This window comes from Andrographis paniculata, unplaced genomic scaffold, assembly GCF_009805555.1.
Source record: "Andrographis paniculata isolate CXL003 unplaced genomic scaffold, ASM980555v1 Contig95END, whole genome shotgun sequence".
Classification (NCBI taxonomy): domain Eukaryota; kingdom Viridiplantae; phylum Streptophyta; class Magnoliopsida; order Lamiales; family Acanthaceae; genus Andrographis; species Andrographis paniculata.
This window is the reverse complement of record NW_026137634.1, coordinates 795,218-819,595: the sequence shown is the minus strand read 5'-3', so window position 1 is coordinate 819,595 and position 24,378 is coordinate 795,218. Positions and strand designations below refer to the sequence as shown.

The 24,378-nt window shown below is 36.0% G+C and overlaps 5 protein-coding genes across 9 annotated transcripts; 3 read left to right on the top strand and 2 right to left on the bottom strand.

Moving 5' to 3' along the window:
• Positions 1-421: 421 nt before the first annotated feature.
• LOC127243349 (polyadenylate-binding protein-interacting protein 7-like) lies at positions 422-5,496 on the top strand. 5 transcript variants are annotated; one of them, XM_051263323.1, is made up of 7 exons: positions 423-587; positions 700-760; positions 1,271-2,173; positions 3,315-3,765; positions 3,858-3,928; positions 4,437-4,561; positions 4,710-5,496. In XM_051263323.1, exons 3-7 carry the CDS (start codon positions 1,409-1,411, stop codon positions 4,993-4,995), a joined length of 1,698 nt encoding a protein of 565 aa, XP_051119280.1. In that variant the 5' UTR covers positions 423-587; positions 700-760; positions 1,271-1,408; the 3' UTR covers positions 4,996-5,496. The 5 variants fall into 5 exon arrangements, with proteins under 5 accessions (XP_051119281.1, XP_051119280.1, XP_051119276.1 ...); XM_051263319.1 differs by having other exon boundaries at positions 423-627; positions 744-760; XM_051263321.1 differs by having other exon boundaries at positions 423-627; positions 733-760.
• Positions 5,497-5,680: 184 nt separating this feature from the next.
• LOC127243351 (copper transporter 5.1) lies at positions 5,681-6,491 on the top strand. Its single transcript, XM_051263326.1, has one exon. It carries the CDS (start codon positions 5,820-5,822, stop codon positions 6,264-6,266), a length of 447 nt encoding a protein of 148 aa, XP_051119283.1. The 5' UTR covers positions 5,681-5,819; the 3' UTR covers positions 6,267-6,491.
• Positions 6,492-6,576: 85 nt separating this feature from the next.
• On the bottom strand, positions 6,577-12,256 carry LOC127243348 (LRR receptor-like serine/threonine-protein kinase ERECTA). The gene is made up of 27 exons (XM_051263318.1): positions 11,835-12,256; positions 11,409-11,547; positions 11,253-11,324; positions 11,108-11,179; positions 10,946-11,017; positions 10,781-10,852; positions 10,635-10,706; positions 10,479-10,550; positions 10,326-10,397; positions 10,170-10,238; positions 10,016-10,087; positions 9,862-9,933; positions 9,699-9,770; positions 9,543-9,614; positions 9,394-9,465; positions 9,231-9,302; positions 9,075-9,146; positions 8,931-9,002; positions 8,793-8,864; positions 8,627-8,698; positions 8,486-8,554; positions 8,335-8,406; positions 8,188-8,261; positions 7,979-8,113; positions 7,550-7,897; positions 7,123-7,493; positions 6,577-7,058 (listed from the first exon to the last, which is right to left on the bottom strand). Exons 1-27 carry the CDS (start codon positions 11,929-11,931, stop codon positions 6,705-6,707), a joined length of 2,952 nt encoding a protein of 983 aa, XP_051119275.1. The 5' UTR covers positions 11,932-12,256; the 3' UTR covers positions 6,577-6,704.
• Positions 12,257-16,935: 4,679 nt separating this feature from the next.
• LOC127243654 (cytokinin riboside 5'-monophosphate phosphoribohydrolase LOG8) lies at positions 16,936-19,322 on the top strand. The gene is made up of 7 exons (XM_051263778.1): positions 16,936-17,417; positions 17,614-17,711; positions 18,011-18,041; positions 18,432-18,531; positions 18,636-18,706; positions 18,796-18,939; positions 19,034-19,322. Exons 1-7 carry the CDS (start codon positions 17,298-17,300, stop codon positions 19,136-19,138), a joined length of 669 nt encoding a protein of 222 aa, XP_051119735.1. The 5' UTR covers positions 16,936-17,297; the 3' UTR covers positions 19,139-19,322.
• A 673-nt stretch (positions 19,323-19,995) lies between these two features.
• On the bottom strand, positions 19,996-23,224 carry LOC127243653 (eukaryotic initiation factor 4A-10). Its single transcript, XM_051263777.1, has 5 exons — positions 23,064-23,224; positions 22,106-22,178; positions 21,906-22,012; positions 21,166-21,596; positions 19,996-20,906 (listed from the first exon to the last, which is right to left on the bottom strand). Exons 2-5 carry the CDS (start codon positions 22,171-22,173, stop codon positions 20,271-20,273), a joined length of 1,242 nt encoding a protein of 413 aa, XP_051119734.1. The 5' UTR covers positions 22,174-22,178; positions 23,064-23,224; the 3' UTR covers positions 19,996-20,270.
• Positions 23,225-24,378: the final 1,154 nt, after the last annotated feature.

Below are 24,378 nucleotides of genomic sequence, written 5' to 3'. Positions count from 1 at the left end.
TACAATTTTGTTTGTTTTTTTTATAAATATATTAAGTTGTTTTTTTTATAAATAAAATAAAATAAAATAACCCATAAAACACATTCGTAGTAAGTAAGAGATAAATTTCTACTCATAAGCAAACAGTAAAAGAGAGATATGCGAGAGTAGGTAGGATTTTTCCAAATCCCACTATCACATTAATTTTAAAATTATTTATTTTCGATTACTCTAAATTTATTATTTTTTTTAAAAAAATGAGCATAAAAAAAAAATGACCTCAACAAGAATTGTTAATAGTATTTGTTTATTTTATTTTTTTCTGTGGTCTAAAAAAACTGCAATAACTGACCCCAACAAAAATCTGGAGTGGATCAAAAACAAATAACAAGAAACTTGAAGGGCAAAAAGGGAATAAAAAAAGCGGAGAGAGAAGGATGAGAGAGAAAAGAAAATCAGAAGCAAAGCAGCCTCATTTATAGAGATAGAAAAGATTGGACGGAGAAGGAAAAGATACACCCACATAGACGGACGCGATTCGACCCTCCCGCAACCACAATTCGAGGCCCAGGAATGATGGGCAAGTGTTCATCCACAAGAATTTTTCTGTCTGTGTACTGCTGCTGATTCATTCATGTATCTATTTATGTATGTATACACATACACTTGATTGTTTTTCTAGATTTTTGAAGTTTTCTCTTATTTTTTGTTTTCTCTGAGATTTCATCTCTGGTTATGGATGCATTTGACAAGGTTTCTTTCAGAACGGAGTTTCGCGAAGGTAAAACTAGATCATGCGTTGTCTGATTGTTTCGTTTTTTTTGTTAAATCTGTTCGGATTGCGAGAGATCTATTGATTTCGCGTTTGAAGTTCAGTTTCTTCTGTATTTTAATTTCGATTTTGAGTTTTAATTTATAGTTTTACTTGATCCTTGTTTTCATTGAGTTGCTGAGCTGCTCCAATTTTAGCAAGACTTTTTTGGTGCGTTTGTTAGGGTTTTGGTACTTCTTTTATTGTGAGGTTGGTTAATGCATTGATGGTTACTGGTTATAACGAATGTGTGTTTCGCTTAGATTTGTTAAATCGATGAGAGCTTTTTTGTCGATCTGTGGGTGATTCTTGTTGCTTCAATCTAATTACTATGCTCGTCTTTTGATACTATCTGTTATTCGATCTCAGTGTATCCGTAGAAGTTATTCAAAGTGTAGTTGTGCTTTTCTTCTTCTTCTTCTTCTTTTTCTTTTTCTTTCTTTCTCAGAAATTTAACCTGGAAGAGATGTATATATGCAGGTTTTGGTTGAGATTCGACATATGCTACTCTACAACTTCGGCTATTCCGCCTAACAACTTTGTGATTTTGATTTTTCATTTGTATGTGGAGATCCATTTCATTACCTGTTCAAAATCCTTAAAGGAAAACAGAAAGGAATGTACTTGTCAGGAAAAGGGGCTTCGTCCGGTGACAAAAACCTTGGTACCTTGAAAAAGGCGGCCTTGAATCCCAATGCCACAGAATTTGTTCCATTTGCTCTGAGGTCACCTGTGGCAGGCATCAGCAGTGCCGAGGAATCCTCCAAAACTTCTACTTCAGGGAAAGCTATACTAGATGTATCAGAGTCATCGGTTTCACATAATTCCGATGATGAAGCACAGCAGTATTGGAGCCATCAGCTTCCGGATGATATTACTCCGGACTTTAAGGCCATGGGCCTAGATGACAATCATGGGATCAACAGCTTATCACTTTCAAGCTTGTCCTTGAATGATATAAATGAAGGTTCGAGATATGCTACTTCAACTGGTACTGGCTTTATGTCCAAGGAGCTGCAAGGGTTATCACCTCACCCTGTTAGTGACAGCATGTTTACTGGAAAGCTGGGGTCGCCTTTGTCGTCCTATGGTGAATATCCATCACCTACAAGTTTTCATCCTTCATTTGCTGCCAAACCTTGGGACCAACCCGTTATCACTGATCAGCTTTTAACAAGAGGAGGACCCGACTCTGAAAATCCAAGGCATTCAATGCTGGATAACATGTCAAATGAGCAATTACTGGTGGACAATACAGATTTTGGCCCTCTTGAATTTTTGGCTTCACAATTTCCTGGTTTTGCAGCTGAAAGCCTGGCGGAGGTGTACTTTGCCAATGCCGGCAATCTGAACCTAACAATAGAAGTGCTTACACAACTTGAGGTATGCAATATGTTGAAGTTGATATTGAATTACTGTTTGCCAGCTGCAGACACCATATCCAGTACATATTCTCTTATACTATGTTATGAATCTTCAATATCATACTCGAGTAACAAATGCGAGCAACAGCACACCTGAGGCTGCTTGAAGTAAAGAACTTTTATGTTGTGTTTTTGTTTAATCTGCAGATTATGGAATTGTTTTAACAATTCTTGAGGGAGGTCTCACATCAAAAACTGTTGTGTGTGAAACCTAATGCGTGGGGAAGCAATCAAACGTAGATGGTCCTAAACAATGCTATCTTGTAGACATTTAGGCTTATCTAATCATTCAATAGAAGGGTGGAGAATGTGTAATATTGTTATGAGTTAGAATAATTCTGGATAGTTTGGAAATATTGATGTGCGGCATGCATATATTGCCGATCATCCCTGATTAAAGATATAACTACACTTTTTGCATTGATTGTCTCTTTTCAAACTGAACTGTTGTAATTCTTTTGACAGGAGCACTGCCACTTGCAGTATTTGTAGATGAATAAATTTTTTCATAATTCTTTGAAAGTACACTAGTCTTCTAGACATATTTGTTGTTGTGCAGCAATGAAGATCTGTGTTCTCCCATGCTTTTCTGCTAAATTATGTAACCCTGCAATGCAGATCTGTGTTTCCCCATGCTTTTCTGCTATATTATCTAATCCACGCAATGCAGATCTGTATTAGTTGTGTGCATTTTTCATATGGACATCACCAAAAGAGCAGTGAAGGAGTGGTCCCTCTCTTCTTTTCCTTTAATAATTGATTGTGACTTGTCGATTTGAAATTACAATCTGTACTTCTTTGCCTGTTCTTTTAGATGATCATTTGTGCAAGTGCAAAATAACATGGTGGCTAGTTGTGATAAGATTATGTGTACTTATAAATAGAGCAGAAACCAATACATAGTCCAAATGCTAAATCAGAAGTGCTCTAATTGTAATTTAAAATTTCTGAATAGTGAACCCAAATTTTAACAGGTGCTTTCGAAGAGAGTTGTTTCCATATGATGTTTTGTTGAATATTTTCAATTGACATAACTAATCAATGTTTCTACTGATTTTGTACTCCTTCGATTTTACAGCATATTGTGCTTGTGATTGCAGCTTCAGGTTGATGGCGGCCTAAATCAAACTATGAATGCAAAAACCATGTCTTCTCCAAGTCTCACCGCAATGGATTTTCCTGCCCTTTCTATGAGGGAGGGTCAGAATGATTTGGCAAAATTTGCTAGTGATGGTCTTCATCAAAATGGTAGTCCTTGTCAGTCTTCTGAAAAGCAAGGCACGTTGTTATTCAGATCCAACTCCTTCATTCCATCAAGAGGTGCTACAGACTTTGCTTCAGCTGTGAGAAAAATGCCATCTCAAGATTCTGGCATCTGGAGGTACGACCGAAATGGTTCTCCAAAGTCAAGCATTGGATCAAGTAGAAACTCCCAAGCCCTTGCCAGCTCATATAATACTGGCCAAGGCAGAGGCCTGTATAGCGATAGGCTGCGTGGACGAGAATCTGCTCATGCATCATCTATCTGGCTCGAAACTGGAGAAGCAGTTGGTAAAATACTTTAGGCAGTAGCTTAACCTTTTTTTTCTACTAACTGTAGCTAAATGCTTTATGGAAGTGCTTTAACTTGTTTGAGATGGCAGCAAATATGTACTCTGACATGCGTGAGGAAGCTCGTGGTCATGCTAGGATACGGAATGCATACTTTGAACAGGTATGTTCTCTGTTATCTATTCTAAGGAAAATTTATAATGGTTAACTTAAAATTTTTAGTCGATTCCCATTTCTTTGAACTATATGTCAATTGATACTGTCTATAGGTGCCATGTGACTTAACAGTCTTGTTCTTTTCCCGGCAGTTGTCTGGGTCCAGAATTTATACCATCGTTTCAGGATTTAGTATGATACGGGAATCTGACATTTCATCTTTTTGTATATGTTATATAGGCTCGGATTACACTTACTTTTGGAGCTTTTAGCACTATTCATCTTACAGTAATTTTTTCAAAACATTACATCAAATATACATTTTTTTTCCTTACAAAATATCATATAAAATACTACTAACTTTTTGCTATTTTAAAAAATTTTCAAAACTCCCTGTTGGAGAATTCTTTACTATATTTTAGTACACTATGAAATAATTTGTTACCGTGTATTGATGGCCCAAAATGTGCTTCCCCCATATTTGACCAATTCTGAAATGTTTCGTGTAAGACTAGGCTCGACAGGCATATCTCATTGGTAACAAGGCTTTAGCCAAGGAGTTGAGCATCAAAGGACAGCTGCACAACATGCAAATGAAAGCAGCTCATGAGAAGGCACAAGAAGCTATTTATCGTCAGAGGTTTGTTTGAATTATCAAATGTGATGACTAGTTAGAACATAAAGAATGCACCTCTTCCCAATACTCATTGGAATATTCTATTTTTACTTCTAATTGATGATCCTTAAAAGACAATAATATTAATCATTCGGGTCTGCTAAATTTATAGGAACTCCGACATCCAGACAAACGCAAGGGAAAGAATGATAGATCTCCACGGCCTTCACGTGAGCGAAGCTATTCATGTTCTCAAGCGCGAGCTGGCTGTAATGAGGAATGCCGCCAGGTCCATGGATCAACGCTTGCTCGTCTACATCTGTGTCGGGACAGGTCACCACACAAGGGGTTCGCGCACTCCTGCCAGGCTCCCCATTGCCGTCCAGCGGTACCTGCTAGAGGAAGGACTCGACTTCTCTGAGCCGCAGCCAGGGCTCCTCCGAGTCATCATATACTGAAAACCAATCAATCAGGAAGGCCTAGGTGATTTTGATTTTGACACAATGCGTCATTAATCAGTCAGGTAAATCAATCATCCCTTCTCCGGGAAACCGGCAGAAACCTGTTGTATCTGTAAATCGGGGGAAGCCAAAAACAAAAACAAAAACAAAAAACGGGGTAGGATAAAGCTGTGCAGAAGGGAAAAGTAGAACATAAATAATGCAAGGATATGTTAAAGAAAGGGAATAGCCTTAGGCAGATGTGTGTTACCATTGCTGCGGATGGATGGCCGTCGCTGTCGCTGTCGCTGTCGTCGTCGTTGTCGAAATGAAGTTCTGGGGATATTATTTTTGTAGCGCCTCTCGTTTTGTAATTTTAACATACACCATTGTGTTCTTTCTTTGGCTACGACTTTCTCTACGTTGCTTATTTTCTTGAGGTTAAATTATGCAGATGTAATTGGTTTACACTTGTTGAATTTCACTTGTTCAATCAATTTTTTCATCTTAGTTCCATAATTATGTATTGTTGTCTATGTCTGAAAAAAATTGTTACTGTGCCAAACCTAAAATTGCAATAATTATGTGAAAAAATTGATATTATACTGAAACTCTGAAAGGGATGGGGATGCAATTTTCGGATAGTTCAAGGACGAATTGGAAATTAAAGATTCCCAATGATATTTTCTAAAATTCCTTTCTTGTACCCACAACTGGTTTGCGTTCGGCAATTGGCCTCACACTCGAAAAGTAAAACCATCCATCAAATCGTCGATTCAATCAAAATAATAGTATTTCAAAATCATCATCAATCGAATTCGATCCGATTTCTTCGATTCAAGATGATGCACATGACCTTCTACTGGGGCAAAAATGTGACGATCCTCTTCGATTCTTGGAAGACCGATTCGTGGGTTTCTTATGCCCTCTCTCTCCTCGCCCTTTTCCTTTTCTCACTCTTCTACCAGTACATGGAGGATCGCCGCCTCCGATTCCGGCTCCTCGCCCTTTCCAAGCGCCCGCCGCCGCCGCAGTCGCAGACTCAGTCTCTCGGAATTCCTCTGCTCGGCGGCGCCGCCGGCAAGTGGGCTCCTTGGAGATTTGCCGGGGCGATTTTGTTTGGGGTCAACTCTGCAATTGGGTATTTTCTGATGCTGGCGATTATGTCGTTCAACGCCGGCGTGTTTGTGGCGGTGGTGGTTGGGCTGGGCGTCGGGTATCTGCTCTTCAGAGGCGGCGACGGCGATGGCGATGTGGTGGTTGTGGATAATCCCTGCGCCTGCGCTTGAAATTTAATGTGTACCCTAATTCTATTCTACCTACCCTTTCCTTGTCTGATTAATTTTTTGTATTTTGTTTTGTTGTGAAATACTGTGTGTTGTTGATGGTAAAAATGGATGAACTTGATGCTGTGTAATTGACTATTAATACTCTACACTTGTTGGGGATTCAAGAAATGGTCTGAATTATCTTATATTTGAGAAATTTGTTGTAATCAAGACTAGATTTTTATCCTTTTTCCTGGTTGATGTTTCATTTCCCTATCCTCAATTTTGATTTATTAGAATTAGGGTTTGTGTAGAATTGGAGCCATTGAAATTTGAGATAAGAAAAGTGACTATATACTAAACAAAACAAAACCCTCTTCTTCCATTTCGTGTCCCATTCATTCATTTACTTCTACAACCTTAATAATTAATTCATTCCTGTCATAGTACAATACAAAATTACACACTATTCTGAGAAATCACTTCTCCAAATTTAAGGAACAGTTGTGCATCCGACGTGCTCATCGACGGGCAGTTAACCAAATGCGGCGTCGTTCTGAGGTTCAAATATTCGTCCACGTAGCACTTCGCCACCGGCAGCGGCGCCGGCAACGCCGAGTCGAGTTCCGGCGGCGCCAGGCTTAGTAGCACTCTCACAACTTGGTGCATTGCCGGCCTCTCCGACGGCTGTCTCTTCGTACATAAAAGAGCCAGCTGGAAAAGCTTCCGGACATCTCCGGAATCCTTACACGTTTCGTTGATCTCGGGATCGACCGTTTCCATCACCGAATCGTTCGCCGCCTTCGTAAGTATCTGCGAACAGCCGTCGTAATAAGAGCTCTGATTAAAATTCGAATTCGAACGTAAAAGAACTTACTAGATGATGAAGATTCGACTCGTTGTCAACTGGTTTTCGCCCCGTGAGCAACTCCAAGAGAACGATGCCGAAGCTGTAGACGTCAGACTTCTCCGTTAAACGGGAAGTGCGAGCGTATTCGGGATCGATGTACCCGATCGTTCCCATTAAGTACGTCGACGTGTGGGTCTTCGTCGTGCACAAGCTCTTGGCGATCCCAAAGTCCGTGAGGTGGGCTTCATTGTCTTTGTCGAGTAAGATATTCGATGACTTGACGTCGCGGTGGACGATCCGCGGGTTGCAATCGTGGTGTAGATACGCGAGGCCCTGCGCGGAACCGAGCGCGATTCGGAGGCGCGCATTCCAGTTGAGCTTTTTCTTCTTCATTTTTCCTGTAAATAAAAGATTTAGAAATCGAAAAAAGGAGATTCAACGATCGACGACTTACCATGGAGAAGGTCCCAAAGGCTTCCGTTTTCCATGTAGTCGTAAAAGAGAAGATTCCCGTACGGCGAAAGCGAGTATCCTTGGAGCCCGACGAGGTTACGATGCTTGATACTCCCGATCGTTTCGAGCTCGGTTTCGAATTCCTTGAGGCAATGTGGGTAGTGAGAGTAGAGCCTCTTGATTGCGACAGGACGGCAGTTCTTTAGCATGCATTTGTACACCGTGCTCGACGCGCCATACCCGATTATGTATTTCTCGCTCAGATTCTCCGTCATCCTCATAATGTCGTCGTAGACATGGAGCGCCATGTTCATGTGGAGGATCACGAGCTTCGGAGAGGCGTAATGAACTGCCGGAATAAATCACAGATAGTTTCAATACAAGGTAAGATCAAGACAACAACAGCTGGTGTGATAAAAGACGAACAAACCTGGTTTGTCGAGCGTCCTGTTGCCGTCGTCAAATAGTTTTGGACCGTGAGGCCAGCACGCGGCGACTAGGATTGAAAGAAGAATGGCTAAACCGCCGAGAGCTATCCCGAGTATAGCAGCTTTCGGCATCGAAACTGCGGCAATAAGAATCTAATGATCCTCGAAGTTTTCCTTAAATCAGACAATCGATGCGAGAAATATACATCACCTCGCTCGGCTGTTCGAGGAGCATGGCAGGAAGAACTATGCCAATAGCCGCAGAGATCAGGATTGCCTAAGAAACTGAAACAGGACATTCGGTGAAACAAATGCGAGAAAATGTACTTCGAGTTAGAATTTCGACTCTCTTAGCTACCTTTCTGGTGAAAACCTCGAAAAGTTATTCCCGGTAGGAACATAACCAGCAAGATTATTGTACGAAACGTTCCTGAAACGACATAAAGATCGTCATGGAACAATTATCGCAGTAGCATAACTCCGACACACAAAGAAATCGATGAACCTACAGCATTGTGAGACTAAGACAACTTGCGAGCGGCATTACATCGCCGGATATATTGTTGAATTCCAGATTCCTGAATAAATTTGGAAGAAAATCAGATCTAATCGGAAATCCGACTCATGGTGCAAACAAGAAAAGATCTTACAGCTCGAAGAGATTCTGAAGCTGGCCGAGTTCTTGAGGAATTCGACCGGAGAGGCGATTATTTGAGAGGTCGCTGAAAAAAGTGAAGAAAAGGATTCAAAATTGAACTGCAGATTGATCGAGCATGAAGAAATTCGACTAAATTGTTCGGTATTATATCTTCTTACATTTCCATAACACTTCTCAAGTTGCTGAACTCCGAAGGTATGAATCCCGACAATTTGTTATTGCTTAAATTGCTGTTCAAGGATCGAACAAAAGTCAGACAAAAATACGAGTCACATGTTACAAGGACAAGAACTCACAGTTTTAGGAGATGTTCCAAATCCCCGAGAGAGGCCGGCATCGAACCACTGATCCGGTTATTCGAGAGGTCTCTGACATCGCAAATGAAAACGGTAAGAAAAACAATTATTGTTAAAACGACATCGCAGGAAATGGAAACTTACAGAGTGTCCAAATTTCCTATCCGTGACAACTCGATCGGAATCGATCCCCCAATATTGTTCGAGGATAGATTCCTGCATAATACAACAGAGAGAACACGATATACGTTTATCAGATACTCGTAAAACTTAAAATAAAGAGAGTCGATGAAAACTCACAGATAGGTCATGCTTTCGAGTTTCTGAAAAGCCGGAGGAACAGTTCCGTTCAACTTGTTACCGTGAACATTTCTGCATCGTAACACTGAGCGATTAACATTTATTGTCTAGAATTTACGATTTCTACAAAACGAGAAACGTAGAAGCGACAAGAAATCCTCACAGGCTATTCAGATTTGTGCATGAGCTAAGATTATCTGGAATCGATCCCTCCAAGTGGTTATTCGCAACATTTCTGTAAACGTTAAAGGCTAAGAATTCCGATTTAGTTTTACGATAGTCGAGACAAAGCTTGATAACGTAAAAACATACAAATCGAATAATTCGGTAAGTTTCCCAAGCTCCGGAGGAATATGTCCAGTGAGCATATTATCGTTAAGTTCGCTGCCGAAGAGGAAAAACATCGAAAAATTAAAAATCTACTGCAGAATACAGACTGATCGAAGAACGTACGAATAAGATTCTTACAGATAGTGAAGCTTCGACATATTTCCCAGCTCTGCAGGAATCGACCCAGTCAGTTTGTTGGCGTGGAGATATCTGCACAATCAAATGGATCAAATTCGACGTACAAAATTCTATTTACGGAAAGACATTCAAAGCTTTAACAATATGCCGATGGTTTTCTTACAGTTTCTCAGTATACGTCAAGTTTCCAAGAATCGGCGGGATCGTTCCACTCAACATGTTATTACTGAGGTCTCTGTAGGAAGATCAAACAATTATGACAATCGAAAATAAGGGAAGACAGTGCTGCATTCGCAATAAAATCGACAAACACTTACAGCACAGCGAGCGCTTGCATCAAGCCAATTACAGAGGGGATTTGTCCCGTAAACCGGTTACTTTGCAAGGACCTGATGTTGTAAGGATTTTACACAAACATTGTCGACAAGTAGCAAAGTTTGATGCAAGAAAAGTGACGACGCCGACACTTACAAGGTAGCGACTTGAAGAAATCCAACATTGAATGGTATCTCCCCGGTGAAATCATTGTACGACAAATCTCTAACATCCATTAAATCCATGTCTTAATCTTAACTACATCAAATGATTTTATATACACGAAATTGAAATATGGGTGAAGGTACATACAGAACCTGGAAGCCAGTGCAGTTGCCTATGCTATCAGGAATGGTGCCACTCAAGCTGTTATTTCTAACATCGCTGGAAAACAACCAATGCAAGAATCAAAACAATCATCGGACATGTAATTATAACCTCAGCATTGTAATAAAAGATACTCACAAGTACCAAAGCCCTGTTAATTGGCACATATCAGGAGAAAGTGTGCCCTCCAGGCTATTCCCTCGAAGCCCCCTGGTTTCAATTGAGTCGAAATACTAGTACAGACCATGTCGAAAAATTCGATGCTGCAATAACAGTCCAATGTCTGAAACTTACAGGTATTGAAGAACTTCATTCCAATACAGCAGCCTCGGAATTTCTCCACTCAGATTGTTTTGAGCCAAGTCCCTAAACCAATCAAGGATCATCCAAAATTGATCCTCTAAACAACAAAAAAACAAGATCAAGAAACAGAAACTCACAGGATTTTCAAGCTGGGAATTTGGGATAGTGTCGAAGGGATCGGGCCAATTAATTGATTGTTCTTCAGAATTCTGGTGAAAAGACAACAATTTTGACAATTCTTTTAGCACCAAAACAAGAAGACAGATCGTTCCTTCGTTAAGTTAATTCCTTAATCATCTTACAGATTCTCAAGACGCTTCAGCTTGGAGATGGAGAAAGGAATGTCTCCATAGAGCTCATTGAATGAAAGGTCCCTAACAATCAAAAAAAAAAAATTACATTCTTGTCTAAATCATTTCGGAAAATACTAGGTTAGTAATAAATTAGTTAGTTAGTTAACTCACAAGCTTTGCAAAGATGAGCAATCTCCAATCTCATCTGGGATTTGTCCAGAAAGCATATTTCCCCTCAAGTCACTGATCAGAAGTTCAGACAACAATCATATCTACTATTTGAAAAAAAAAAATAAAAATTAAATCTGAGGATTACATGGAGAGCAAGGCTTGAAGCTGTCCAATTTCTGGTGAGATTTCTCCCCCAAGATTCAAACCAGAAAGATTGCTGTAACATAGTATTATTACACATTATAAATCAGAAAGGAAAATGCCTAAAAAGACAGGGAAGATGATGATGTAATGAACTAACAGTGTAAGAACAGCGAAGGTGACGTTATCACACGTGATCCCTCTCCAAGAACAATAGTCTGAAGATGGAGAATCCGTCCAGTCATACAGGACATTATCCACATCTTTGAATGACTTCTTCACCTCCAACAAGGTTGCTCCTTTTTACCAAAACAAATCCAAAGAGAATCCATGGATAGGTAATACGTTAGAGCTTCGATCAGATATGGAAGTTTTGGATAACAGAATTAAAATGGTGTGTGTGAGTGATAATAAGGACAAAGGGGTTTTGAATAGAAGTTTTAAGGGGAGGAAGACAATGACGTAATTATGTGTAGTAATGTAGACAACAATAAATAAAAAAAAAAAAAAAAAGGTTAAACAAACTTCCTTAAAGTTCGACAAGGATTATATATTAAATGAATTTAAAATTGCTAAAAATCCTCACCATTATCACTGCGAGCAGAGGTTAAGGTTAGGCTGAAAACCACGAGGAATCCAAAAAGGACAAATCTTTGGTCACAAATCGCCATAGCCATAGCCATAGCTCACTAGTAAAGAAGAGTATGAAAATGGGTGGAGGGTGAAGAAATTTTGAAGCTATGGATACACCGACATAGGTGAAACTGAAATAAAGAAGAAGATGGAGAAGTGAAAAAGAAGAAGAAGAAGAAGAAGGAAAGGAAGAAAGGAGAGGGAATATAATGATCAGAGATACAGCTGCAAAAATGGTCTGAGGGTTTTGGAAAATTGTGTCGAGGGAAAGGGGAAGCTCAGGCTTTGTGATGTTCAATCAAATCGTTGCAGATACATAGATAGAGAGGAGAGAGAGAGAGAGAGAGAGACTGTAAGAATTGCATGTAAGTAAATGTAGAGAGAGAAACATGGAGGAATTATTTATTTTTTTTTAAAAAAACCATTTATCTCTGTGTATCTGCCAAGGTTCTGAATTCAGATAATTGATAGCAGCAGCATCCTGCAACCCACCCCACCCCACCTCCATACAGGTTGCAGAGGCAGTACACACTCTCTCTTTCTCTCTCTATCTATTTCTCTGTCTACAGGTTTGTATGTATCATGTATGTATAGTGTATGTAAATCCCTTCCCCACCAGAGAGAAATATCTTTCCCTACCAAATGGCTGCTCTCTGTCCATCCATCCATCCATACATTTATACAGATGCAGAAATGCAGCAGCATGTGCAAATACGTACGTACCCTCTCTCTCTCTCTATCTCTCTCTCTCAATGAATAAGATAGAAAGTGTAATTTGGTGAGGATGCCGAGGCAAAGCAGCAGCCATTATTAATACTATTGGCGATCCTTATAACAAGTCGCTGTCGTTGGTGCAGAGGCAGAGGAGGTGTTGAAGAGCGAGAGAGGAATTATATATAGAGTGAGAGAGAGAGAGATAGCAGTGTGGAGAAGGAGAGGAGAGGAGAGGAGAATGAACACTTTTTTCCGTCTGGTTTAACGAAGATATCCATATTGGTGTATAGTTCATATCAACGCACATGTTCACACACAGAGATATATATATATACAGAGAGAGAGAGAGAGAGAGAGAGAGAGAGTATTGAATACTCACTCACTCTTCACTCGGCCATAACTCTCACCTTACTCGCCTTCAATCTTTACCTGTTGTGTTGTGTTCTGTTCTTCACTCCGCCATCAATAACTAAGCCTTATACTAGAAAAGAAGGTTGTGTTTCTTTTGGACCAAATTATTTTACTATTTTATTATTTTAATTATTTGATATTTTTAAATATGTATATTTTTGTATCAAATTAAAATTAAAAATTTTCAAATCAAATAAAAAAAAAACACATCTAACAAATGAGTATACAATTATACACAAAAGTGTATTAGTTAATATTATATTTATTCTATTTTATTTTATTTGTTCATTATTTTTATATTTTTAATAATTATTTTTATTAATATGCTTTTAAATTATCGTGTTCATAATAAATCGAATACAAAAAGGTAAAATGTGTGAATATTTTTGTTACAAATATATTATAATTGTTTATATATTTAATTTATTAAAAAAAATAATCTTTTTAATTCATTTTATATACTTTTTTTTAAAAAAATATTTTGTATTATAATTAATATATTATTAATTAAAATTCATATTGGGTTCAAAAGAACATAAAATTAGTGAAATGACAGAGATATTGAGAACTATGGTAGTCTGAGAGACGAGTAATTGTAGTACTGGTATGATACTAATAGTCATTTAGTGCCGGAAAGCCCACAACTAAATAAATGCAGCCCATATGCTTTGATAAATAAACAATTACTCTCCTCGTCCCATATACCGTGTTTGCTACACTGTAAATACGGTATTTTAAAATATATAATTAGTAGATAATTTAAAATGTATTAGTAAAAATAATTATTCTATAATATAAATAATTATAAATTAAGATTAAGATAACTAATTAGTTTAATTAAAATTTAAAAAAATAAAAAATTTAAAATGAGATTAAAGTGTGTAATCATTTTCCAAAAAAAGAAAATGACATGGTATGTGGGACGGACAGAAACGGCAACGTGACATAGTATCTGGAGGGAGTATTATATATATTTATTTATTTAAGGAGCATAATATAAAAATATATACTCTTTCAGTTGTGATAAAGTATACTTGCGCAGTTTTTTTAGATGATTGTTTTTTTTTTGTTATGAATTAATAAATTTGTCCTTAATTGTGTGGTAGAAATTAAAAATAATAAATAAACGAAAGATAAAAATGTAAATTTGAGTTAAAAAAAAAAAAAGACTAGTTATTAAAAATCCTAAAAAGAAAAAATAGGATATTACTTTGTCCACGATGGAGTATTATCTAGCACGTATCCTTGCCTTTATATTTAAAATAATCATATAAATTAATCAATTTTCATTGATGAAAAAATAAAATAAACAAAATTGGAAAATTTTTGCAAGTCAGGGACAGGAGTTATTTTTTTGTTGGGTTTACAAATTTGAATTTAGATAGGTTTTTTTATGTGACATAAATACATTATTTTTATATATTATTTTAAATAAAAAGTTTAATTAAATAAATAATTGGATGCCTAGTATATATACACACACTATATATATATATTAATTATATTGATATGGGTATAAATGTCCGGTGGGCCCGATCTTCACATGCATATATATTGGGCTTTTAGAAATTGGGCTTGTTTGACCATAATTATTTAAATATTTTAGGATGCGTTCGGTTTGTATTTTAATTTGTTTTTTTATGAAATATTAATATTATGTAAAAAAATAAATATATTTTTATTAGAAATAATAAAAATACCAACATAGCCTTGTTCTAACTATAAAATGATAATGCAATAAGATTTCAAGGGTGTATTATTGATTTGTATTTCTTCACCTTTATCTTTGTGCTCTACTACTTTATTTGTTTTTAAAAGATGGAAAAAATATATCAAAAATTATTTTCAATTCAATTTTTTTTATTAATATTAAAATAAAACAAAACACAAGATATATACTATTTTTTTAATGCCCCAAAAAAAATAATCTAAAATAGATTTTTGTGTAGCCTATTCATCCAAAAATATTTCATTCACCTGGACTAATACTTTAGTATTTTTTTTTAGAAAAAAATAAAATAAAATAAAAATAAAATATTTAGATATTTAGTATAATATTTAAACTAAAGAATAAGTGTAGATTAAATTCAAATATTTGAGTGAGGAGATTTTGTTGTAGATTTTATAAATAAAAAGGGAAGAAGCAATTGTCCCTTTTGATTGTGTATTTTTGTTTTAAGGATGAATTTATTATGTTTATGTTTATATTTATGTTTGCATTTTTATTTATTTTTTATATATATTTGCTAGATATGATGTTTTTGTATATTTCTATAAAAAAAAAAAAAAATCATGTTGCATAATAAATAGAAATAAAATAATTAAAACCTAAAAGTAATAGGAACTGTTAGTTGTCCTCTTGAGATATAATTTAACAATAAACAGAAAAAGACAACCAAAAATTAATTAAAAAATAAAATAAAATATAGAGGTTGTAATAAACTTTGCATTTGACATTGAATATTCAATGTCATTATAATGGCTATTGAACAAATTGAATCTTGGTTCCATTTTAAATACACACATGTTGTAGAAAACAACAATAAATTCTTGAATTAATAATTTATTTTTAGGTGGAATCTTAGAAAAAATTAAATAAAATTGTGTTACAATATTACACTTTCATTAGCTCCAATATGCTTATTTTATGCATCAATCTATCTGTTGTCGCCTCCTTACATATTTATAAATATATTATTGGCATCACCTCTTGGCCTCATCTGTCAAACTTGTTTTTTTTTTTTTTTTTTTTTTGAATAATATAATTTGCAAATTATTACATTCGATTGAAAATTTACTTAATATATATTTGAAGAATAACTGTCGCGGGTTTCAATACCACTATATATATTATTGCTATGTTCTTTCTATATATCTACACATTTTAAATTTTATTTTCCTATTTCACTTCTCAAAGTTCTTTAAAAAATTATATCTAACTCTTCTTTCCATACAAAAAAACAAAAAACCTATTATCAATGTTGTCTTTCTCTAAAATTTTCAAATTTTAAATGAAATAGTCAATAAAAGTATGATTGAATATTATGATTTTAGAGGACATATTAAAAACGAATACAAACACTTATCACGACATGAGAAAAGGTTTAGGAAACTTTCCAATAATTTGTGCTTTCACTTCTTGCATTTTATAATGAATCAAATTTAAGATTGACAAGAATAATGTATATATTCTACAAATATACAATCAGCTCTAAAATCTTAATAAAAAGCTTTGCAATATTTTCCATATTTTGTCAATTGAAGCATTTAGGGTTCAATATTCTCTCACATTGGAAACTACTTTAATCAATACCAATTGGTAAAAAAATGCTTCAGACCGGTTAGAATGTTTGGGATGGACAATACTATAACACTTAAATAGTGGATTCTTATTTTTCGTTATCTATAATTTTGTACATATATATATATATATATACACACGAGGTTATGAATAATTTCCGATTCTTTGAATCTCCGAATCTTATCTTCTACACATGTCTGTCTAATGTACTTTTGTGACATTTGTGTTATCGGACTTAATTTGTAAGTTATTATATTTGATCAGAAGTTCTGAGATTTCTGTCGCTAGTATGTATGTATGTATATATATATAGACCTATATGGGCCCTACCCACCCTAAGGCCATGTTTATGTGAAGGGGAATGATAATCCCATGCACTAGTCCATGAAATTATTGCCATGCACATGTAAATCATCACTCAGATTATCAATTAAGATTCTTCTTCCAGATCAGATTCGAAATTTTGGTCCACCCCAAAATATAAATTTTAAGACAGAGAAATAAATAAATAAATCCTGCGGAATGATGACTCACGTGCCTGTAAAAATTGAACCTAAAAAAGCTTGGATCTTTGATTCATTCAATCCATTTTATTTTTTTAAAAAAATTTAACCCTAGCTGCAGAAATGAGTCTTTTTCGAGAGCCGACAGATAAGGAGTATGTGGGCTGCCGGTGTTTTCTTTAATCATTTTAATCAAATGTTCTTCGACTTCTTCAAAAACACTCTCACACACGTAATCCAGGGACACGTCTCCAATCCCTTTTGTTAATTCCTTGGGTTTAAAGTTCAACAGCGTTTATCCCTTTTTCGAAATCTTGTCGATTCATCTCCCCTTTTTTTTTTTTTATTTGCTTGCTTATTATACAGTAACTATATATACGTATATCTACAAGTGTTCTTGTTATAGGGTTTGGATTGAACTATAAAAGATTCGATCTTTTTGGGGCTCCCTTTTTGTTCTATCAGTAAAGAAAAGGATCAAATTAGAATGGAGAACAAGAATTCAGTAATCGCCAAGAAATTCAAGAAAATCTGCGTATTCTGTGGGAGCAACCCTGGCCACAAACAGGTCTTCAGTGAAGCTGCCATTGACTTGGGGAATGAACTGGTTGGTTTGTCTATCCATAAACACATTTCTTCGATGAAATTTTTGATTAGTTACAAGACTGACTGACAGGGATTGGACAGAGCATTGACTTTCTTGATTTTAGTAAACCCTTTTAGTGTGGTTGAAAAATGGGATGTTTTCCTTTTGACTGTTTGTTTGATTTGCTGTGAGTGAAAAGTACAACCAAAAATTGCAGGTGGATAGGAAGATAGATTTGGTTTATGGAGGTGGAAGTGTGGGGCTTATGGGATTAATCTCCAAGAAGGTTTGTGATGGTGGTTGTAATGTTCTTGGGTGAGGTTTCTTCCCCTTTTTGACTTTTTTTTTGAATGATGCTGAAAATTGGGTCTTTGGGCAATCCTATTTCTTTTAAGGTTTGAATTTTAGTCTTGCATTTAGAAACAACAAAAAAATTGAAATGAATGAGCGTTTGATGGGATATTTTGAACGAGGAAAATAAATTTTTGATTTGATGGTTTAATGGGATCAAATTTTATTTTATTTTATTTTATTTTTTTTTTTTTTGGTGATAAATACCGGACCTTCAAGAAAGTGTTGTGTCCTAACTTGATTCTTGTTGGCTTTAAATGCAGAGTAATCCCAAAGGCTTTGGTTCCCATTGAGGTATGTTTTCATTTTAATTCTTTTTCTATGACTGGATAAACAATTTTAAGAATAGTTACATAATCCCTTTGTGAAATTAATTTGTACTTTTGCTTGTTATGTTAAATCCAAGATGAGATTTAAGGGACTAATTTCGCCTGAAAGTTTTACACATAGGCCCAACTGTTGTTAGGTGCGCCGCGCCTTTCAATTATCCCTGCCCGGCCTAGATGCTCCAAAAAGTTTGAATTTACTAGTGTTTTTTATTTTAAGAGTTTTCAGGATGAAAAATATTTATTTAATGTGATATTTTGTATGCAATCGTAAGTGGGAATGTGATTTATGCGAAAAAAATGTTAAAAGACATATATGAGCGGATTGGAATATGACACTGACTAAATTTATTGACAGATATCCGGAGAAAGTGTTGGGGACGTAAAAATTGTCGCCAACATGCACGAACGAAAAGCAGAAATGGCTCGTGAGGCTGAAGCATTTATCGCCCTACCAGGTGAGCCAAGCAGTTATAAGTCAAGCCCGACGAAGATGCTTTTCAATTCCTTTGTATTCGATTTTTCTTGCCTGAACTTACGACCGTGGATGTGTGTTTTGTAGGTGGATACGGAACCATGGAAGAGTTATTGGAGATGATTACATGGGCGCAGCTTGGAATCCATAAAAAACCGGTGATGCGCAGAGAGTTCTAGCTCAATCTTGATCGATGTTGTTTTGGATTAAATTGGGTACTTACTCTTTAACTAATGATTCTATACAGGTTGGTTTGTTGAATGTCGACGGATACTACAACCCTTTATTGACATTGTTCGACAAAGGGGTCGAAGAGGGGTTCATAAAGCCCGGTGCAAGGCGCATAGTCCTTTCTGCTCCAACGGCCAAACAGCTTCTTACAAAGATGGAGGTACTTATTAGACATATGGTGTTGGTTTTCATTCGATTTAATGCGCTAAATACTTGTATATGAGATGCTGACTTAAATCGAATCGTACGGGCAGCAATTCAGCCCGTTCGAAGGGCACGTTGCGCCACATGAAAGCTGGCAGATGGAGCAACTGGATGGTGATGCTTCATTAGAGACATGTGGGGATTCTTTGGCTTAAGTCTTTTAACTGTGGTGGATTTGCCTGATTTGATCAAATTTTGATGTTCTTTATGCAACTATAATTTGATCTGTGTTCCTTTCCAATTCTTTTTTCGTATGTAGTTTCTATGGATGGATTATAGTTGTTATAAGAGAAGAATCCAATGGTTTGCAATCAAACTCTACAAACTCGTGTTGATTAACTCTTATTTTTTGTAAAAAAACATCACAGGTGTGTTCTCTTACCGTTTTTATACACAATTTTCAAAAAATATTAATATATCACACAAGTTTATTATTTTTATATTTTCTATGCAATTCTGCACACCTCACAGCAAAAGATTCCCATTTATATTATCTCACAAAACAACACGTCAATCCACTCGCAACTATTAAATGAGCAAGCTAGAGTTGTCCAAATTGTGGGCTAATGTCTAAATCCAACATAGATTGAATGGTTAATGAGTTCACCAAACTCTATGAATAGGTAATGTTAAGGCAGTAGATTCAATAGCCCAGGTTGCAAACAAATTTGCATCAATAATCAAATTTCCTAAGTTAAAAAAAAAAAAAAAAGACATGTTCAAGAAATAGCCTCAATTTAGTCGACATCAAACAAATGAAGTCACACAGCTTTATGAAATCGCAGCAACGAGATCTTCCGATGTAATGTGTGCTACTTAGATCTAAACATACTATGAGAATTGATGCTTTGCCTCATGATCCATTCATAACAAAAGAAACACACATTTCAAAGTGGATGGACAATGAATTTTGATAAAATATATACAAAACATACACATAATATAGAATAAAATGGCCTTAGCTTTAAAACACTTGTGAACAAACCAAAGCTCCAATGCCAAACCAAAGTAATGATAATAATAATAATAAGACTCCATAAATTCCACAACATTCAAAGCTGTAGTCAGTCATTTTTGACAATTACAACAGGAAACAAACAAAACAAAACAAGAAACCAAAAATTTTGCAACATAGTTTCACCACAGCAAACGAATTGGGAAATGTAAGCTCCCTTCCGGTAATGGCGGGGAATTCGACCTCCCAATTAGCAAGTCATTACATATTAAACTAACCTACAAAGTAAATAAGTTATATATTTAAGGAAGAGAAGGAACACACTAACCACCTCAGAGGAGATCAGCAACATTGGCAGGAAGTTCTTCAATCGTAACATTGTAGAATCTTTGTATGTCATTAAGCATGCGGTCGTCATCTTTGGTCACGAAATTTATGGCAACACCCTTCCTACCAAACCGTCCACTTCGTCCGATACGGTGCAGATAGTTCTCAGGCTGAGTAGGCAGATCATAGTTGATAACAAGGGAAACTTGCTGAACATCGATTCCTCTGGCCAGGAGATCAGTGGTGATAAGAACTCTGGAGGAACCAGATCGGAATTCGCGCATGATAATATCTCTTGTGTTCTGGTCCATGTCACCATGGGTGGCTGAAACAGTATGATCACGACTACGCATTTTATCAGTAAGCCAGTCAACCTTGCGCCTGGTGTTAACAAAGATGACGCTCTGAGTAATGGCCAGAGTCTCATAGAGATCACACAGTGTCTCAAGCTTCCACTCCTCTTTCTCAACGTTGACATAGAATTGCTTGATACCTTCAAGGGTTAGTTCATCACGTTTCACCAGAATACGAACGGGCTTATTCATAAATTTCCTGGTGATTTCAAGAGCCTCAGGTGGCATCGTAGCAGAAAAGACACCAACTTGGATCTTAGGAGGCAGCAGCTGAAAAATATCATAAATCTGAAAGGAAAACACAGGGCTTTAGAAGTAAAACATTACTCATAAAAGCACATAAATGAAATCAATTCACAGATAATTGCTCGAGATGGAAAGTAGCATTAAGAAGTCAACCCTAGTAGCTTTGTGACCCTAATTTTGGTGTACGGGAAGCAGCTGTTATACAGATAACAAGCACAGTGTACAAATCTACAGCATATAAGATCATCCTAATCAAATAGGATAAAGGAGAACAACACAGAGTAAAATGTAAGAGGTAGACCTGATCTTTGAACCCTCTAGAAAGCATTTCATCAGCTTCATCCAACACAAACATTTTGATGTAATCTGGGCGCAGTGACTGCCTTCTCAACATGTCAAACACACGTCCAGGAGTACCAACAACAACATGAACTCCACTGGAGAGAATACGCTGATCCTCACGGACACTTGTACCTCCAACACAAGCATGAACCTTAACACCAAGATAGTCACCCAATGCTCTCATGACCTTCTCAATTTGTTGAGCAAGCTCACGTGTGGGTGCCAGAACGAGTGCTTGGCATTCAACTATGTTGTAGTCTAGCTGCTGCAGAATTCCAGAGCAAAAGGTGGCAGTTTTCCCAGTTCCAGATTGAGCCTGTTGTATGACATCAAGCCCCTTGCAGAATGGAACAATCCCTCTTTGCTGAATGGCAGAGGGCTTCTCAAAACCTTTCAAAATAGCATAAAATGTCATCTTTTTCAAGTGCTACTACCCCATTTCACAAGATCAACGAAACATAATGAGAGTAGATTGCATCAGAAGTCAAAGCATCTAATTTCTACCATGTGAGTCCAGAACAAAAATAAAACGACGAAAAAAATGAAAAGCGGTGCAACCCAAAAGATCGAACAGACAACACCAGTCCAGGATAAAAAATGAAGTGACTTAGCATATTTATTAAATGGACCTAATCATCAAGAACTGAAAATAATATTATATAAATAATATGAAGTACACAATCTAATGTTTATATATACCATACGCGTAGATGCCCCTAAGAAGATTTTCCTGCAGCCCCATGGAATCAAAACTCTCATACACCTCATCATAGCTCGTGAAGAAGTCATCTCCTTCTGTTCCAAGCCTATGTCCACAAAAGCAAATAGCAGCAGACAATTAAGAAAACAGGACAGTGGAAGCAGCTGGCTGAAAATTATAGTAAAAACAAACAGCTTACAGTTCAGTCATTTTTGCATCGTATTGTTTACCATCAAACTGAGAGCCTTCAGGTGCTAATCCAGCCATGGTTGCTGAAAATGAACACAAAGACAGAAACAGGCAAATCCACTAGCAACTATTAGAATAATTAAGACAGCACATAGGTTAATCAATAATCAAAGTGATATACTCAATTAACCAGTTTAACTTTCAATGCCTTAATCACCAGTCAAATTGCATTACAACCATGAAGATCAAATAAAAAACAGCAAATCTGGGCTTCTTATAGTATACAATAACAAAAGCAATAAAAATGGCAGTACGCAAGTAAAATGGATGGACCAATTTTACAGTAAAACAGGAGCAAAGCGAGTTATCCACAGCAAAGAGAGACAACACCAAACATTCAAAGTATTGATTGGGTAAGAACACGTTCATATTGCTAATCAAAAGAACATCATTCAACTATCCATATAAGTTCAGTCAAAAGCATTAAACCAAATATCTCTGTCACTTCCAAAAGTAAGTAACTTCAAAACACATTAAAAAAAAACAAAAAAAAAACACCAAGTTGAGGCTCAGTCATCCTCTCCACGTCAAAAGAGCATTTCAAAAACCGACTCGACACACGCTTGTCTTCAAGATACCAACTTTAAGCCGACTCAAAGAACATCCCAGAAACTCAATCTCAATGAAAGGCTTTTACTTTAAAACTAAACGAAAACAGAAAGCCGAAAAAAAAAATAGCAACAAAAATCAGTGACCTAATAAAGAAATCAGTTATGACGCTATACGAATGCATTAAATAAACAGATAAACAATCAGATCTTCTAAAGGAACAACCAGAAAAAAAATCAAACCAAGTCGAAAAACAATTCACGTCAACGATCAAAAAACAATCAAAGCCATCAATACATTAAACTAATCCGCATCGCACCAACACGAACACCAATAACAATACGAAGAGACTTAATTACCCGAAAAGAAGGCGATTGAAAGGAAGATCTAAGGAATCGGACAAGCGAGAGAGAAATCGGGCAATACAAATCTGAAACTCCTCGGATATACGCCGCGGAGTCAGGGAGAAAGGAAGCGAGATGGAACTGACAGTGCGCTTTAGGGGTTTGGATTGAGCTGTCCTTTGCTGATTTACAATTCTACCCCTGGCCGTTTTTTCAGGGTTTGAGCTGGCCCGGCCCAACTTGTCTCCCAATTTGGACCAAAAGGCCCAACAACTAGATACAAGTACTTTTGAATCATATTCAAGTTTGTTGAAATATATTGTAAATTTATTTAATATTTGAATGATAAATAAATAAATAATGGGTATGTTCATAAAAAGAATAAAAATTGTTGATATAATATTTATATTGATTTTTCTTTTATTCGTTTTGATTGAAATCCTCACAGATTTTTTTGTTTTTAAATTTTTTTCAAAAAGTTTTATACTCCCTCCCTTATTTAAATGTATGTTCACTTTCTTTTTTTTAGTTGTAATAAAAAAGTATTCTCGTTTTTTAAGTAAAAATTTATTACACTTTTGTATTTTTTTTACTATAAAAAAAAAAAAATAACAATTATTACTCATTTTTATTAAAATATGTTCCCAGAGTATTAATGAAGTTCAAGTATGAAACTTATGAATTGTGGGTTCTTGCACCCCAACATAAAATACACAAAATATTGAAGGAATTTAATTAGATTATAATTTAAAATAAAATTGTCTACCTTTGAGTAGAGTATTATTCAAGACACTAGCTATCACAACTCCATGGACAAACTTTTATTTTTTCATAAAGCTGAAATTCACAACCGCAATGTACACGAGATAAACTTCGGTCGAACTTAATATTATATTTTATATATATATAATTATAATGGGTGAGAGAGGAAAGAGAAGCATAGCCACAAATAATCCACTATATACGTGCAATTATATTTAATACAGTAAAAAAATTAATTAATAATATTATATATATATATGTATGTATAATGATGTGTGACGGAGGTGGGTGGGTATATACGTATCCATAATATGCTAAAATGATCCATCTATATCCCTATATTATATAGATGTGTATATATATTTCTATGCATGACTACGTACAGCCAACCAAATAAAGTAAAATGACTAAAATCATATCCCCATCAATATATATATATATAAATAGCTAGCCAGGTTCGATGCACAGACAAAATCATGACAACATTGGCACATATAATAAAAGTACATCCGGTTCACAAGAGATGACTTGGTGGTGTAAAAAATTTATTTTGCTGCTAGTTTTGAAG

What these genes read in the sequence shown, in the direction of transcription:
- LOC127243349 (XM_051263324.1), top strand. Translation starts at nt 1,409, where the DNA reads ATGTACTTGTCAGGAAAAGGGGCTTCGTCCGGTGACAAAAACCTTGGT. An exon ending in GGAATGCATACTTTGAACAG is followed by an intron (nt 3,929 to 4,436) that starts GTATGTTCTCTG and finishes GTGTAAGACTAG; the next exon opens with GCTCGACAGGCATATCTCAT. An exon ending in GAAGCTATTTATCGTCAGAG is followed by an intron (nt 4,562 to 4,709) that starts GTTTGTTTGAAT and finishes CTAAATTTATAG; the next exon opens with GAACTCCGACATCCAGACAA.
- LOC127243351 (XM_051263326.1), top strand. Translation starts at nt 5,820, where the DNA reads ATGATGCACATGACCTTCTACTGGGGCAAAAATGTGACGATCCTCTTC.
- LOC127243348 (XM_051263318.1), bottom strand. Translation starts at nt 11,931, where the DNA reads ATGGCTATGGCTATGGCGATTTGTGACCAAAGATTTGTCCTTTTTGGA. An exon ending in TTTCTTCAAGTCGCTACCTT is followed by an intron (nt 10,088 to 10,169) that starts GTAAGTGTCGGC and finishes TTACAACATCAG; the next exon opens with GTCCTTGCAAAGTAACCGGT. An exon ending in CTTCAGAATCTCTTCGAGCT is followed by an intron (nt 8,555 to 8,626) that starts GTAAGATCTTTT and finishes AAATTTATTCAG; the next exon opens with GAATCTGGAATTCAACAATA.
- LOC127243654 (XM_051263778.1), top strand. Translation starts at nt 17,298, where the DNA reads ATGGAGAACAAGAATTCAGTAATCGCCAAGAAATTCAAGAAAATCTGC. An exon ending in TTGACTTGGGGAATGAACTG is followed by an intron (nt 17,418 to 17,613) that starts GTTGGTTTGTCT and finishes CAAAAATTGCAG; the next exon opens with GTGGATAGGAAGATAGATTT. An exon ending in AGCATTTATCGCCCTACCAG is followed by an intron (nt 18,532 to 18,635) that starts GTGAGCCAAGCA and finishes TGTGTTTTGTAG; the next exon opens with GTGGATACGGAACCATGGAA.
- LOC127243653 (XM_051263777.1), bottom strand. Translation starts at nt 22,173, where the DNA reads ATGGCTGGATTAGCACCTGAAGGCTCTCAGTTTGATGGTAAACAATAC. An exon ending in TAGGGGCATCTACGCGTATG is followed by an intron (nt 21,597 to 21,905) that starts GTATATATAAAC and finishes CTATTTTGAAAG; the next exon opens with GTTTTGAGAAGCCCTCTGCC. An exon ending in CTAGAGGGTTCAAAGATCAG is followed by an intron (nt 20,907 to 21,165) that starts GTCTACCTCTTA and finishes TTTTCCTTTCAG; the next exon opens with ATTTATGATATTTTTCAGCT.